Source organism: Anomaloglossus baeobatrachus, chromosome 7 (assembly GCF_048569485.1).
Source record: "Anomaloglossus baeobatrachus isolate aAnoBae1 chromosome 7, aAnoBae1.hap1, whole genome shotgun sequence".
NCBI classification, from domain to species: Eukaryota; Metazoa; Chordata; class Amphibia; order Anura; family Aromobatidae; genus Anomaloglossus; species Anomaloglossus baeobatrachus.
In genome coordinates this window covers 254844860-254858438 of record NC_134359.1, presented here as the reverse complement: position 1 = coordinate 254858438, position 13579 = coordinate 254844860, and the positions used below count along the sequence as shown (strand labels likewise).

Below are 13579 nucleotides of genomic sequence, written 5' to 3'. Positions count from 1 at the left end.
TGCCGGATGTGCGTCACGGAATCCGTGACCCCGGCGATATATCGTCATTGCGTGCAACAGGTGCCTTTGGTTTGGGCAACACTGTGTCTAAAATACTACACAGGTTGTTACCTAGATTAGCAAAAAAAAAAAAAAACTGAAAAAGTGAAAATCTGATTCATTTTGCAGCAAAAAGTTTCGAGACTCCTGAATCTGAATCTGCCTAAAGCTATGGTCAAATGTAATGGAGGTTATATTGGATGTCAAATAGCATTATTAGAGCGGATAATAAATAAAATGTCAAAAACATCCATGTTCTAATGATTTTATTTCTTCAAAATATATATTTCAATATGTAACTGGAAATGACGTGTTCATACCGGAGAGTCTCCCGGGCCGTGTACCCGGAGCCAATGAGGATGGATTCATCAAACAACTTGTCCATGCAGGGGATGAACTCTGAAAGGGAAAATGACAATTTATCATCTGGTAACAACTGGAGCGGTGGCCTCCGTTACATCACTGAATGCACAGTATGATTATTACTCAAATGCTGCAGCGTTTCAGAGAAAAGAAGGGAATTTTGTTTACTTACCGTAAATTCCTTTTCTTCTAGCTCTAATTGGGAGACCCAGACAATTGGGTGTATAGCTACTGCCTCCGGAGGCCACACAAAGTATTACACTTAAAAGTGTAAGGCCCCTCCCCTACTGCCTATACACCCCCCGTGGGATCACGGGCTCCTCAGTTTTAGTGCAAAAGCAAGAAGGAGGAAAGCCAATAAACTGGTTTAAACAAATTCAATCCGAAGGAATATCGGAGAACTGAAACCATTCAACATGAACAACATGTGTATACAAAAAAACAGGGGCGGGTGCTGGGTCTCCCAATTAGAGCTAGAAGAGAAGGGAATTTTGTTACTTACCGTAAATTCCTTTTCTTCTAGCTCCAATTGGGAGACCCAGACGATTGGGTGTATAGCTACTGCCTCCGGAGGCCACACAAAGTATTACACTAAAAAGTGTAAGGCCCCTCCCCTTCTGCATATACACCCCCCGTGGGATCACGGGCTGCTTCAGTTTTAGTGCAAAACCAAGAAGGAGGAAAGCCAATAATTGGTTAAACAATTCAATCCGAAGGAACATCGGAGAACTGAAACCATTCAACATGAACAACATGTGTACCCGAACAACCAAAAAATCCCGAAGGAACAGGGGCGGGTGCTGGGTCTCCCAATTGGAGCTAGAAGAAGAAGGGAATTTTGTTACTTACCGTAAATTCCTTTTCTTCTAGCTCTTATTGGGAGACCCAGACGATTGGGGTATAGCTACTGCCCTCTGGAGGCCACACAAAGCACTACATTAAAAGTGCAAGGCCCCTCCCACTCTGGCTATACCCCCCCGTGGTATCACGGGTTCTCCAGTTTTAGTGCCAAAGCAAGAAGGAGGAAGCCAATAACTGGTTTAAACAAATTAACTCCGAATAACATCGGAGAACTGAAAAACCGTTCAACATGAACAACATGTGTACCCGCAAACAACAAAAAAACATCCCGAAGGACAACAGGGCGGGTGCTGGGTCTCCCAATAAGAGCTAGAAGAAAAGGAATTTACGGTAAGTAACAAAATTCCCTTCTTCTTCAGCGCTCTATTGGGAGACCCAGACGATTGGGACGTCCAAAAGCTGTCCCTGGGTGGGTAAATAAATACCTCATGTTAGAGCTGCAAAACAGCCCTCCCCTATGGGGGTGTCACTGCCGCCTGCAGGACTCTTCTACCTAAGCTGGCATCCGCCGAAGCATAGGTATGCACCTGATAATGCTTGGTGAAAGTGTGCAGACTGGACCAGGTAGCTGCCTGGCACACCTGTTGAGCCGAAGCCTGGTGACGTAATGCCCAGGACGCACCCACGGCTCTGGTTAAGTGGGCTTTTAGCCCTGAAGGAACCGGAAGCCCCGCAGAACGGTAGGCCTCTAGAATTGGTTCTTTGATCCATCGAGCCAGGGTGGCTTTAGAAGCCTGCAACCCCTTGCGCGGACCAGCGACAAGGACAAAAAATGCATCGGAACGGCGTATGGGCGCCGTGCGGGAAATGTAGATTCTGAGTGCTCTCACCAGATCTAGCAAACGTAAGTCCTTTTCATACCGGTGAACCGGATGAGGGCAAAAAGAAGGCAAGGAAATATCCTGATTAAGATGAAAAGAGGATACGACCTTAGGAAGAAACTCCGGAATGGGGCGCAGCACAACCTTGTCCTGGTGGAACACCAGGAAGGGAGCCTTGGATGACAGAGCTGCCAGCTCAGACACTCGCCGAAGCGATGTGATGGCAACAAGAAACGCCACTTTCTGCGACAGCCGAGAAAAGGAAACTTCCTTCAGAGGCTCGAAGGGCGGCTTCTGGAGAGCAACTAGTACCCTGTTCAGATCCCATGGATCTAACGGTCGCTTGTACGGGGGCACAATATGACAGACCCCCTGCAGGAACGTGCGCACCTTAGGAAGACGTGCTAGACGCTTCTGAAAAAACACGGATAGTGCCGAAACTTGCCCTTTAAGGGAGCTGAGCGACAAGCCCTTTTCTAACCCCGATTGCAGGAAGGAAAGAAACTTGGGTAATGCAAATGGCCAGGGAGACACTCCCTGGGCCGAGCACCAGGATAAGAAAATCTTCCACGTTCTGTGGTAGATCTTAGCAGAATTCGACTTTCTAGCTTGTCTCATTGTGGCAATCACTCCTTGAGATAATCCTGCAGATGCTAGGATCCAGGACTCAATGGCCACACAGTCAGGTTCAGGGCCGCAGAATTCTGATGGAAAAACGGCCCTTGGGACAGTAAGTCTGGTCGGTCTGGCAGTGACCACGGTCGACCGATCGTGAGATGCCACAGATCCGGATACCACGACCTCCTCGGCCAGTTTGGAGCGACGAGTATGATGCGGCTGCACTCGGATCTGATCTTGCGTAGCACTCTGGGCAAGAGCGCCAGAGGCGGAAACACGTAAGGGAGCTGAAACTGCGACCAATCTTGAACCAAGGCGTCTGCCGCCAGAGCTCTTTGATCGCGCGACCTCGCCATGAATGCCGGGACCTTGTTGTTGTGCCGGGATGCCATTAGGTCGACGTCCGGCACTCCCCAGCGGCGACAGATTTCCTGAAACAGGTCCGGGTGAAGGGACCATTCCCCTGCGTCCATGCCCTGGCGACTGAGGAAGTCTGCTTCCCAGTTTTCTACGCCTGGGATGTGAACCGCGGATATGGTGGATGCTCTGTCCTCCACCCACATTAGAATGCGCCGGACTTCTTGGAAGGCTTGCCGACTGCGCGTCCCTCCTTGGTGGTTGATGTATGCCACCGCTGTGGAGTTGTCCGATTGGATTCGGATCTGCTTTCCTTCCAGCCACTGCTGGAAGGCTAGTAGGGCAAGATACACTGCTCTGATTTCCAGAACATTGATCTGAAGGGTGGACTCCTGCGGAGTCCACGTCCCCTGAGCCCTGTGGTGGAGAAACACTGCTCCCCATCCCGACAGACTCGCATCTGTCGTAACTACTGCCCAGGATGGGGGCAGGAAGGATCTTCCCTGAGATAATGAGGTGGGAAGGAGCCACCATTGTAGAGAGTCCTTGGCCGTCTGGGAAAGCGAGACTTTCCTGTCCAGGGACGTTGACTTCCCGTCCCATTGGCGGAGAATGTCCCATTGAAGTGGGCGCAGATGAAACTGCGCAAAGGGAACTGCTTCCATGGCTGCCACCATCTTCCCTAGGAAATGCATGAGACGCCGCAAGGGATGAAACTGGCCCTGCAGGAGAGATTGCACCCCTGTCTGTAGTGACCGCTGCTTGTTCAGCGGCAGCTTCACTATCGCTGCTAGAGTATGAAACTCCATGCCAAGATACGTTAGTGACTGAGTCGGTGATAGGATCGACTTTGGAAAGTTGATGATCCATCCGAAAGACTGTAGAGTCTCCAGCGTAGCATTCAGGCTGTGCTGACATGCCTCCTGAGAGGGAGCTTTGACCAATAAGTCGTCTAGGTAAGGGATCACCGAGTGTCCCTGAGAGTGCAAGACTGCTACCACCGCCGCCATGACCTTGGTGAAGACCCGTGGGGCTGTCGCCAGACCAAATGGCAGAGCTACGAACTGAAAATGGTCGTCTCCTATCACAAAACGTAGAAAACGTTGATGTTCTGTAGCAATTGGCACGTGGAGATAAGCATCTTTGATGTCTATTGAGGCAAGGAAGTCTCCTCTGGACATTGAGGCAATGACAGAGCGGAGGGTTTCCATCCGGAACCTCCTGGCGTGCACATGTTTGTTGAGCCGTTTTAGGTCCAGAACAGGACGGAACGAGCCGTCCTTTTTTGGAACCACAAAGAGATTGGAGTAAAACCCTTGCCCTTGTTCCTGAGGAGGGACTGGGATCACCACTCCTTCCGCTTTTAGGGAATCCACCGCCTGCAGCAGAGCATCTGCTCGGTCTGGATGTGGGGAGGTTCTGAAGAACCGAGCTGGAGGACGAGAATTGAACTCGATTCTGTACCCGCGAGACAAAATGTCCGTCACCCACCGGTCTTTGACCTGTGACATCCAAATGCCGGAAAAACGGGAGAGCCTGCCCCCGACCGGCGATGCGGGGGGGGGGGGGGCTGGAAGTCATGAGGTAGCCGCTTTGGAAGCGGTACCTCCATTTGCTTTCTTGGGGCGTGTGTGAGTCCGCCACGAATCTGAGTTTCTTTGCGTCCTCTGAGTCCCTTTGGACGAGGTAAATGGTGTCTTGCCCGAACCTCGAAAGGACTGAAACCTCTGCTGCCACTTTTTCTGCTGAGGTTTGGATGTTCTGGGTTGTGGTAAAGAGGAGTCTTTACCCTTGGACTGCTTAATGATGTCAGCCAATGGCTCGCCAAACAGTCTATCTCTAGACAAAGGCAAACTGGTTAAACATTTTTTGGAACCAGCATCTGCTTTCCAGTCCTTTAACCACAAGGCTCTGCGCAAAACTACCGAATTGGCGGACGCCATTGAGGTGCGACTGGTAGATTCTAGGACCGCATTGATAGCGTAAGACGCAAACGCCGACATCTGCGTGGTAAGGTGCGCCACTTGCGGCACTGCTGGATGCATGATAGCATCCACTTTTGCTAAGCCAGCTGAAATAGCCTGGAGTGCCCATACGGCTGCGAATGCCGGAGCAAACGACGCGCCGATAGCTTCATAGACAGATTTTAACCAAAGGTCCATCTGTCTGTCATTGGCATCTTTAAGTGAAGCGCCATCCTCCACTGCAACTATGGATCTAGCTGCAAGTTTGGAAATCGGGGGGTCTACCTTTGGACACTGTGTCCAGCGCTTGACCACCTCAGGGGGGAAAGGGAAACGCGTATCTTTAGATCGTTTAGAGAAACGCCTTTCTGGGTGAGCGTCGTGCTTCTGGATTGATTCTCTGAAGTCAGAGTGATCTAACAAAGCACTCAATTTACGCTTGGGATAAAGGAAACGAAACTTCTCCTGCTCCGCAGCCGCCTCTTCTGCTGAAGGGGCTGGGGGAGAAATATCCAACAGCCTATTGATGGCTGAGATAAGGTCGTTCACCATGGCATCCCCATCCGGGGTATCCAGGTTGAGAGGGGTTCCAGGAGTGGATTCCTGATCACTCTCATCAGACACATCACAGGGAGACTGATTGTGCTGAGACCCTGAGCAGTGTGAAGACGTCGAGGGTCTTTCCCAGCGAGCTCGCTTAGGGTGGCTGGGGCCATCATCTGAGTCATAATCCTCGGCCTGTGAAGCCGGGGACCCCCCTGTGGGCTGGATACATTCCAAGTAAGGGGGACCTGAGGACAGAGGCCTCGCCGGGCCCAGAGACTGAGCCCCATGCATAGATTGCAAGGTTTCAAGTATTTTTGCCATAGAGACAGACATACTATCAGCAAAAACTGCAAAGTCTGTCCCTGTCACCGGGGCAGAACTTACAAGCGTCTCAGCCTGGGTCGCTACCTCTCCTGACTCCGGCTGGCGAAGCAGCACCGGGTCGGAGCATTGCACACAATGGGGGTCATCAGAGCCTGCTGGTAGATTAGCCCCACATGCAGCACACGCAGTATACACAGCCCTTTTTGCCTTGGCCGCCTTGCGTTTTGAGGATGACATGTTGCTGCTTCCACAGAGCGATCTGGGATATGCAGCCAGAAGCGCACCTCACAGTGCAAGAAATACAATATCTATATATCTGTACCCAGTACACTGATACACAGTGAGGCACTAGAGGGACCAGCACAGAAAAATCGCTTACCGCCCGCTTAAAAAGCGGGTGTGTGGTCGCCAGATAGCCCCTAGTCCAGGTCTCCCAGAGCCTTGCGTCCTTCCTCCAGCCAGGCATGCATGTAATGGCTGCCGGCGTCTCGAGAGAGGAAGGGGGGCGGGCCCTGGGCGTTCCTGGCCAAGAGCGGGAAGCCTGCTTCCCTCTGTGCCAAGTGAGAGGGCTGGAGCATGTAAATCAGGCTCCAGCCCTCGTCGCTGCTAGCGAACAGCGTCTCTCCCCTACCCTGAATGACAGGGTGGGGGCGGGAACGAATCGGAGCTGCCGGCGTCCTAGGCCCAAAAAGCCGGGGACTAAATTTATAACCGCCGCCGCCGTAAAAGCGCGGACGGCGGATCCCCGGCGCACCACAAGTCACAGCAGCGCCGCCCGGTCCAGAGGGGGTCGGCGCTGCGTTCCCATACACAAAAAAGTCCCCCAGTAATCTGTAGGGACACCAACTCCACGTTGCGGTCCCCGGCGCACTACAACACCCAGCCAGCCCGGAGTGTGTCTGTGCCTGCCGGGGACACAGAGTACCTGTATGATGCAGGGCCTGTCCCTGATCGTACTCCTGCTCCGAATCCATCAGGTTCTAATGGGTCTGTGGATGGAGCCCGGCATCAGAGCTGAGAGGCCGGCAGGATCCCACTTCCACAGAGCCCTACCAGGGGATGTGGAAGGAAAACAGCATGTCAGGCTCCAGCCCTGTACCAGCAATAGGTACCTCAACCTTACAACACCATCCAGGGGTGAGAAGGGAGCATGCTGGGGACACTATATGTGTCCTCTTTTCTTCCATCCGACATAGTCAGCAGCTACTGCTGACTAAAATCTGTGGAGCTATGCATGGATGTCTGACCTCCTTCGCACACAAAGCTAAAACTGGAGAACCCGTGATACCACGGGGGGGTATAGCCAGAGTGGGAGGGGCCTTGCACTTTTAATGTAGTGCTTTGTGTGGCCTCCAGAGGGCAGTAGCTATACCCCAATCGTCTGGGTCTCCCAATAGAGCGCTGAAGAAAAGGAATTTACGGTAAGTAACAAAATTCCCTTCTTCTTCGGCGCTCCATTGGGAGACCCAGACGATTGGGACGTCCAAAAGCAGTCCCTGGGTGGGTAAATTAATACCTCAAGTTTGGACTGTAAAAACAGCCCTTCCCTACATGGAGGCAACCGCCGCCTGCAGGACTCTTCTACTTAGGCTGGCATCCGCCTAAGCGTAGGCATGCACCTGATAACGCTTGGTGAAGGTGTGCAGACTCGCCCAGGTAGCCGCCTGGCACACCTGCTGAGCCGTAGCCTGGTGCCATAATGCCCAGGACACACCCACGGCTCTGGTAGAATGGGCCTTCAGCCCTGATGGAACCGGAAGCCCAGCAGAACGGTAGGCTTCAAGGATTGGTTCCTTGATCCATCGAGCCAGGGTGGATTTGGAAGCCTGCGACCCTTTGCGCTGACCAGCGACAAGTACAAAGAGTGCATCCGAGCGGCGCAGGGGCGCCGTGCGGGAAATGTAGATTCTGAGCGCTCTCATCAGATCCAACAAATGCAAATCCAATTCATATCGATGAACTGGATGAGGACAAAAGGAAGGTAAGGAGATATCCTGACTGAGATGAAAAAGGGGAATACCACCTTAGGGAGAAACCCCGGAATCAGGCGCAGCACTACCTTGTCTTGGTGAAACACCAGGAAGGGAGCTTTGGATGACCGCGCTGCTAGCTCGGACACTCTCTGAAGAGACGTGACCGCTACCAGAAAGGCCACTTTCTGTGAAAGTCGAGAAAGTGAAACATCCCTCAGAGGCTCAAAGGGCGGCTCCTGGAGAGCAATTAGTACCCTGTTCAGATCACATGGATCTAACGGCCTCTTGTACGGAGGGACAATGTGACAAACCCCCTGCAGGAACGTGCGTACCTGAGGAAGTCGTACTATGCGCTTCTGAAAGAATACAGACAGCGCTGGGACTCGTCCGTTAAGGGAGCCGAGCGACAAACCTTTTCCCAAACCAGATTGCAGGAAGGAAGGAAAAGTAGGCAATGCAAATGTCCAGGGAGACACTCCCTGAGCAGAGCACTAAGATAAGAATATCTTCCACGTCTTGTGGTAGATCTTGGCAGACGTCGGCTTCCTAGCCCGTCTCATGTTGACAATGACGTCTTGAGATAATCCTGAAGACGCTAGGATCCAGGACTCAATGGCCACACAGTCAGGTTCAGGGCTGTAGAATTCAGATGGAAAAAACGGCCCTTGGGACAGTAAGTCTGGCCGGTCTGGTAGTGCCCACGGTCGGCCGACCGTGAGATGCCACAGATGCAGGTACCACGACCTCCTCGGCCAGTCTGGGGCGACGAGGATGGCGCGGCGGCAATCGGAGCTGATCTTGCGTAGCCCTCTGGGCAACAGTGCCAGAGGGGGAAACACATAGGGTAGCTGGAACTGCGACCAATCCTGAACTAAGGCGCCTGCCGCCAGAGCTCTTTGATCGTGAGACCGCGCCATGAAAATCGGGCCCTTGTTGTTGTGCCGAGACGCCAGTAGGTCGACGTCCGGCCTCCCCCAGCGGCTACAGATTTCTTGAAACCCGTCCGGGTGCAGAGACCATTCCCCTGCGTCCATGCCCTGGCGACTGAGGAAGTCTGCTTCCCAGTTTTCTACGCCCGGGGTGTGAACTGCGGATATGGTGTATGCTCTGTCTTCCACCCACATCAGAAGCCGCCGGACTTCCTGGAAGGCTTGCCGACTGCGTGTTCCGCCTTGGTGGTTGATGTATGCCACCGCTGCGAAGTTGTCCGGCTGAATTCGGATCTGTTTGCCTTCCAGCCTCTGCTAGAAGGCTTGCAGGGCAAGATACCCTGCCCAGATTTCCAGAACATTGATCTGAGGGGTGGACTGCTCTGAAGAGAGTCCTTGCCCGTCTGAGAAAGGGGTACGTTCCTGTCTAGGGACGTTGACTTCCCATCCCATTGGTGAAGAATGTCCTATAGAAGTGGACGCAGATGAAACTGCGCGAAAAGGACTGCCTCTGCATGAGGCGTCTTAAGGAGTGTGACTGGCCTTGAAGGAGAGACTGCACCCCCGTCTGTAGTGAACGCTGTATGTCCAGCGGGAGCTGCACTATCGCTGAGAGAGTGTGAAGCTCCATGCCAAGATATGTCAGCGATTGGGTAGGTGTCAGATTTAACTTTGAAAAGTTTATGATCCACCCGAAACTCTGGAGAGTCTCCAGCGCCACGTTCAGGCTGTGTTGGCATGCCTCTTGAGAGGGTGCCTTGACAAGTAGATCGTCCAAGTAAGGGATCACAGAGTGACCCTGAGAGTGCAGGACTACTCCCACTGCTGCCATGAACTTGTGAAAAGCCGTGGGGCTGTCGCCAGACCGAAGGGCAGGGCTACGAACTGAAGATGCTCGTCTTCAATAACGAATCGTAGCCAACACCGGTGCTCTGGAGCAATCGGCACGTGGAGATAAGCACCCTGATGTCTATTGACGCTAGGAAATCTCCTTGAGATATGGAGGCAATGACGGAGCGGAGGGATTCCATCCGGAACCGCCTGGTTTTCACGTGCTTGTTGAGCAGGTTTAGGTCCAAAACGGAACGGAAGAGCCGTCGTTTTTTGGTACCACAACCAGATTGGAGTAAAAACCGTATCTTGGTCCTGAGGAGGAACAGGGATTACCACTCCTTCTGCCTGCAGAAGAGCATCGGCTCGGTCGGGAGGTGAGGAAGTTCTGAAAATCTAGTCGGAGGACGAGAACAGAACTCTATCCTGTACACGTGAGACAAAATGTCTCTCACCCACCGGTCTTTGACCTGTGGCAGCTAAATGTCGCCAAAGCGGGAGAGTTTGCCACCGACCGCGGATGCGGAGAGAGAGAGCTGAACGTCATGAGGAAACCGCCTTGGTAGCGGTTCCTCCGGCTGCCTTCCTTGGGCGTGATTGAGCCTGCCAGGAATCTGCGCCTCTCTGAGCTTTTTGAGTCCTTTTGGACGAGGACAATTGGGACCTGCCCGAGCCTGGGAAGGACCGAAACCTCGACTGTCCCTTCCTCTGTTGTGTTGTTTGATCTGGGCTGGTGTAAGGAAGAGTCCTTACCGTTGGACTGTTTAATGATTTCATCCAATCGCTCACCAAACAGTCTGTCACCAGATAACGGCAAACTGGTTAAGCACTTTTTTGGAAGCAGAATCTGCTTTCCATTCCCTCAACCACAAGGCTCTGCGTAAAACCACGGAGTTGGCGGACGCCACTGACGTACGGCTCGTAGAGTGCAGGACAGCATTAATAGCGTAAGTCGCAATGCAGACATTGCGAGGTTAAGGACGCCATCTGCGACACAGATGTACATGTGACAGTGTCCACGTGCGCAAGACCAGCTGAAAAAGCTTGGAATGCCCATACGGCTGCGAATGCCGGAGCAACCGACACGCCGATAGCTTCATAGACAGAATTCAACCAGAGGACCATCTGTCTGTCAATGGCATCTTTAAGTGAAGTCCCTTCTTCCACTGCAACTATGGATCTAGCCGCAAGCCTGGAGATAGGGGAATCCACCTTTGGACACTGGGTCCAGCGCTTGACCACGTCAGGGAGAAAAAAGGATAACGTGTATCCTTAATCCGATTGGAGAACGCTTATCTGGATAAGTGTGGTGTTTCCCGATTGCTTCTCTGAAGTCAGAGTGGCCAGAAAAGTACTCAATATACGCTTGAGATACTAAAAAGGGATTTCTCCTGCTGTGAAGCTGACTCCTCCACCGGAGGAGCTGAGGGAGAAATATCCAACATTCCCTTGATGGACGCTAGAAGATCATTCACTATGGCGTCACCATCCGGAGTATCCGGATTGAGAGCGGTCTCAGGATCAGAGTCCTGATCAGCTACGTCTGCCTCATCATACAGAGAGTCCCGCTGGGACCCTAACCAGTGATGAAGCCGAGTGCCGCTCCCAGCGAGCTCGCTTAGACTGTCTGGGACTGTCGTCCGTGTCAGAGCCTGCGCCCTGGGATGCATGGGACCCCCCCGGAGCACTGATTTGTTCCAAATGAGGGCGTATCAACATTGCCCATGGTCCGTCTGGACTGCAAATCTCTAAGATGTTAGTCACAGTCACAGACCTATCAGCCGAAACTGCAACTCCGTCCCTGTCCCTGGACAGGGTTCACAGGTGGTTCCTTTAGCCACCTCTAGCAGAGACCCCGGCTGACCAAGTGCTACAGGGGAGCATTGCACACAATGGGGACAGTGGAACCTGCCGTGTGGAACAGTATCACGTGCAGTACAAGCAGCATAGAAAGCCTGTGCCTTGGCACCCTTTCTTTTTTGCTGCTGTTGTCTAGCCATCTAGAAGCATATAGCCAAGAATAGCGACCGTACAGTGCAATGTATAGCATACAAGCAGAAAGTACAAATGAACACTTCAGCACATGCAGTACAAGCAGCATAGAAAGCCTGTGCCTTAGCACCCTTGCTTTTTTGCTGCTGTTGTCCAGCCATCTAGGAGCATATAGCCAAGAATAGCGACCGTACAGTGCAATGTATAGCATACAAGCAGAAAGTACAAATGAACACTTCAGCACATGCAATACAAGCAGCCTAGAAAGCCTGTGCCTTAGCACCCTTGCTTTTTGCTGCTGTAGTCTAGCCATCTAGGCATAAAGTACAAATGGCATTAGTGGGGTCAGCACTTCAGGTGCTGCTTACCGCCCGCCCAAAGGCGGGTGTGTGGTCGCCCGAATCCTGTGACTGGTTGCCCAGAGCTTGTCTCCCTTCTCCAGCCCAGACTGCGTGCAGGAATGGCTGCCGGCGTCTTGTGAAGAGGGGCGGGCCGTGGGCGTGCCCCCGACAAGAGCGGGAAACTGGCGTCCCTCTGTGTCCAGTGAAGGGGGCTGGAGAATGCAAAGCAGACTCCAGCTCTCGGCGCTGACTGTCTGTACAGCGTCCCGCCCCTCCCCTGACTGGCAGGGCTGGGGGCGGGAACGAAGTGAAAACTAGGCCGCAAAGCCGGGGACTCGAGTAATAAGCGCGGCCGTCCTATGCACGGCCAGCGCGGAAGTCCCCGGCGCACCACAAGTCCCAGCCGCGCCACAGTGTAAAACACCCCGCAGCGGCCGGCGCGGCAGTTTCTAACACATAAATTCACTCAGCTAAGCTGCAGTGAATAATAGCACAAGCGCTCCGCGCTGTTGTCCCCGGCGCACTAGCACTCCCAGCAATGCTGGTGTGTGTGTGCGCGATGTGTACGGAGACACAGAGTACCTTAATGTAGCAGGGCCCTGTCCCTGACGATACTCAGCTCCATATCCAGCAGGTTCTCTGGGTCTGTGGATGGAGCCCGGTCTCAGTGCCTGGAGACCGGTAAGATCCCACTTCACCCAGAGCCCCGAGGGGGGATGGGGAAGGAAAACAGCATGTGGGCTCCAGCCTCCGTACCCGCAATGGGTACCTCAACCTTAACAAACACCCGACAAAAGTGGGGTGAGAAGGGAGCATGCTGGGGGCCCTAGTATGGGCCCTCTTTTCTTCCATCCGACATAGTCAGCAGCTGCTGCTGACTAAAAACAGTGGAGCTATGCGTGGATGTCTGACCTCCTTCGCACAAAGCATAAAACTGGAGCAGCCCGTGATCCCACGGGGGGTGTATATGCAGAAGGGGAGGGGCCTTACACTTTTTAGTGTAATACTTTGTGTGGCCTCCGGAGGCAGTAGCTATACACCCAATCGTCTGGGTCTCCCAATGGAGCGCCGAAGAAAAAGGAATTTACGGTAAGTAAACAAAATTCCCTTCTTCTTTGTCGCTCTATTGGGAGACCCAGACAATTGGGATGTCCAAAAGCAATCCCTGGGTGGGTAAAATAATACCTCGTGATAGGGCCATAAAAACGGCCCTTCTTTACAGGTGGGCAATTGCCGCCTGAAGGACTTGTCTACCTAGGCTGGCGTCCGCCGAAGCATAGGTATGCACCTGATAATGCTTGGAAAAAGTGTGCAGACTCGACCAAGTAGCCGCCTGGCACACTTGCTGAGCCGTAGCCTGGTGCCGTAATGCCCAGGACGCACCCACGGCTCTGGTAGAATGGGCCTTCAGCCCTGAGGGAACCGGAAGCCCCGCAGAACGGTAGGCTTCAAGAATTGGTTCCTTGATCCACCGAGCCAGGGTGGATTTGGAAGCTTGCGATCCTTTACGCTGGCCAGCGACAAGGACAAAGAGTGCATCCGAACGGCGCAGAGGAGCCGTGCGGGAAATGTAGATTCTGAGTGCTCTCACCAGATCCAACAAATGCAAATCCTTTTCAC

General features: G+C 53.0%; 1 protein-coding gene across 1 annotated transcript in view; it reads right to left on the bottom strand.

Moving 5' to 3' along the window:
- Positions 1 to 13579, bottom strand: part of TRRAP (transformation/transcription domain associated protein) — a 467034-nt gene that overhangs the window by 418441 nt on the left and 35014 nt on the right. Inside the window, exon 13 of the mRNA XM_075319755.1 lies at positions 360 to 438. Coding sequence (XP_075175870.1) covers positions 360 to 438 — 79 coding nt within the window. The remainder of the gene's footprint in view (positions 1 to 359; positions 439 to 13579) is intronic.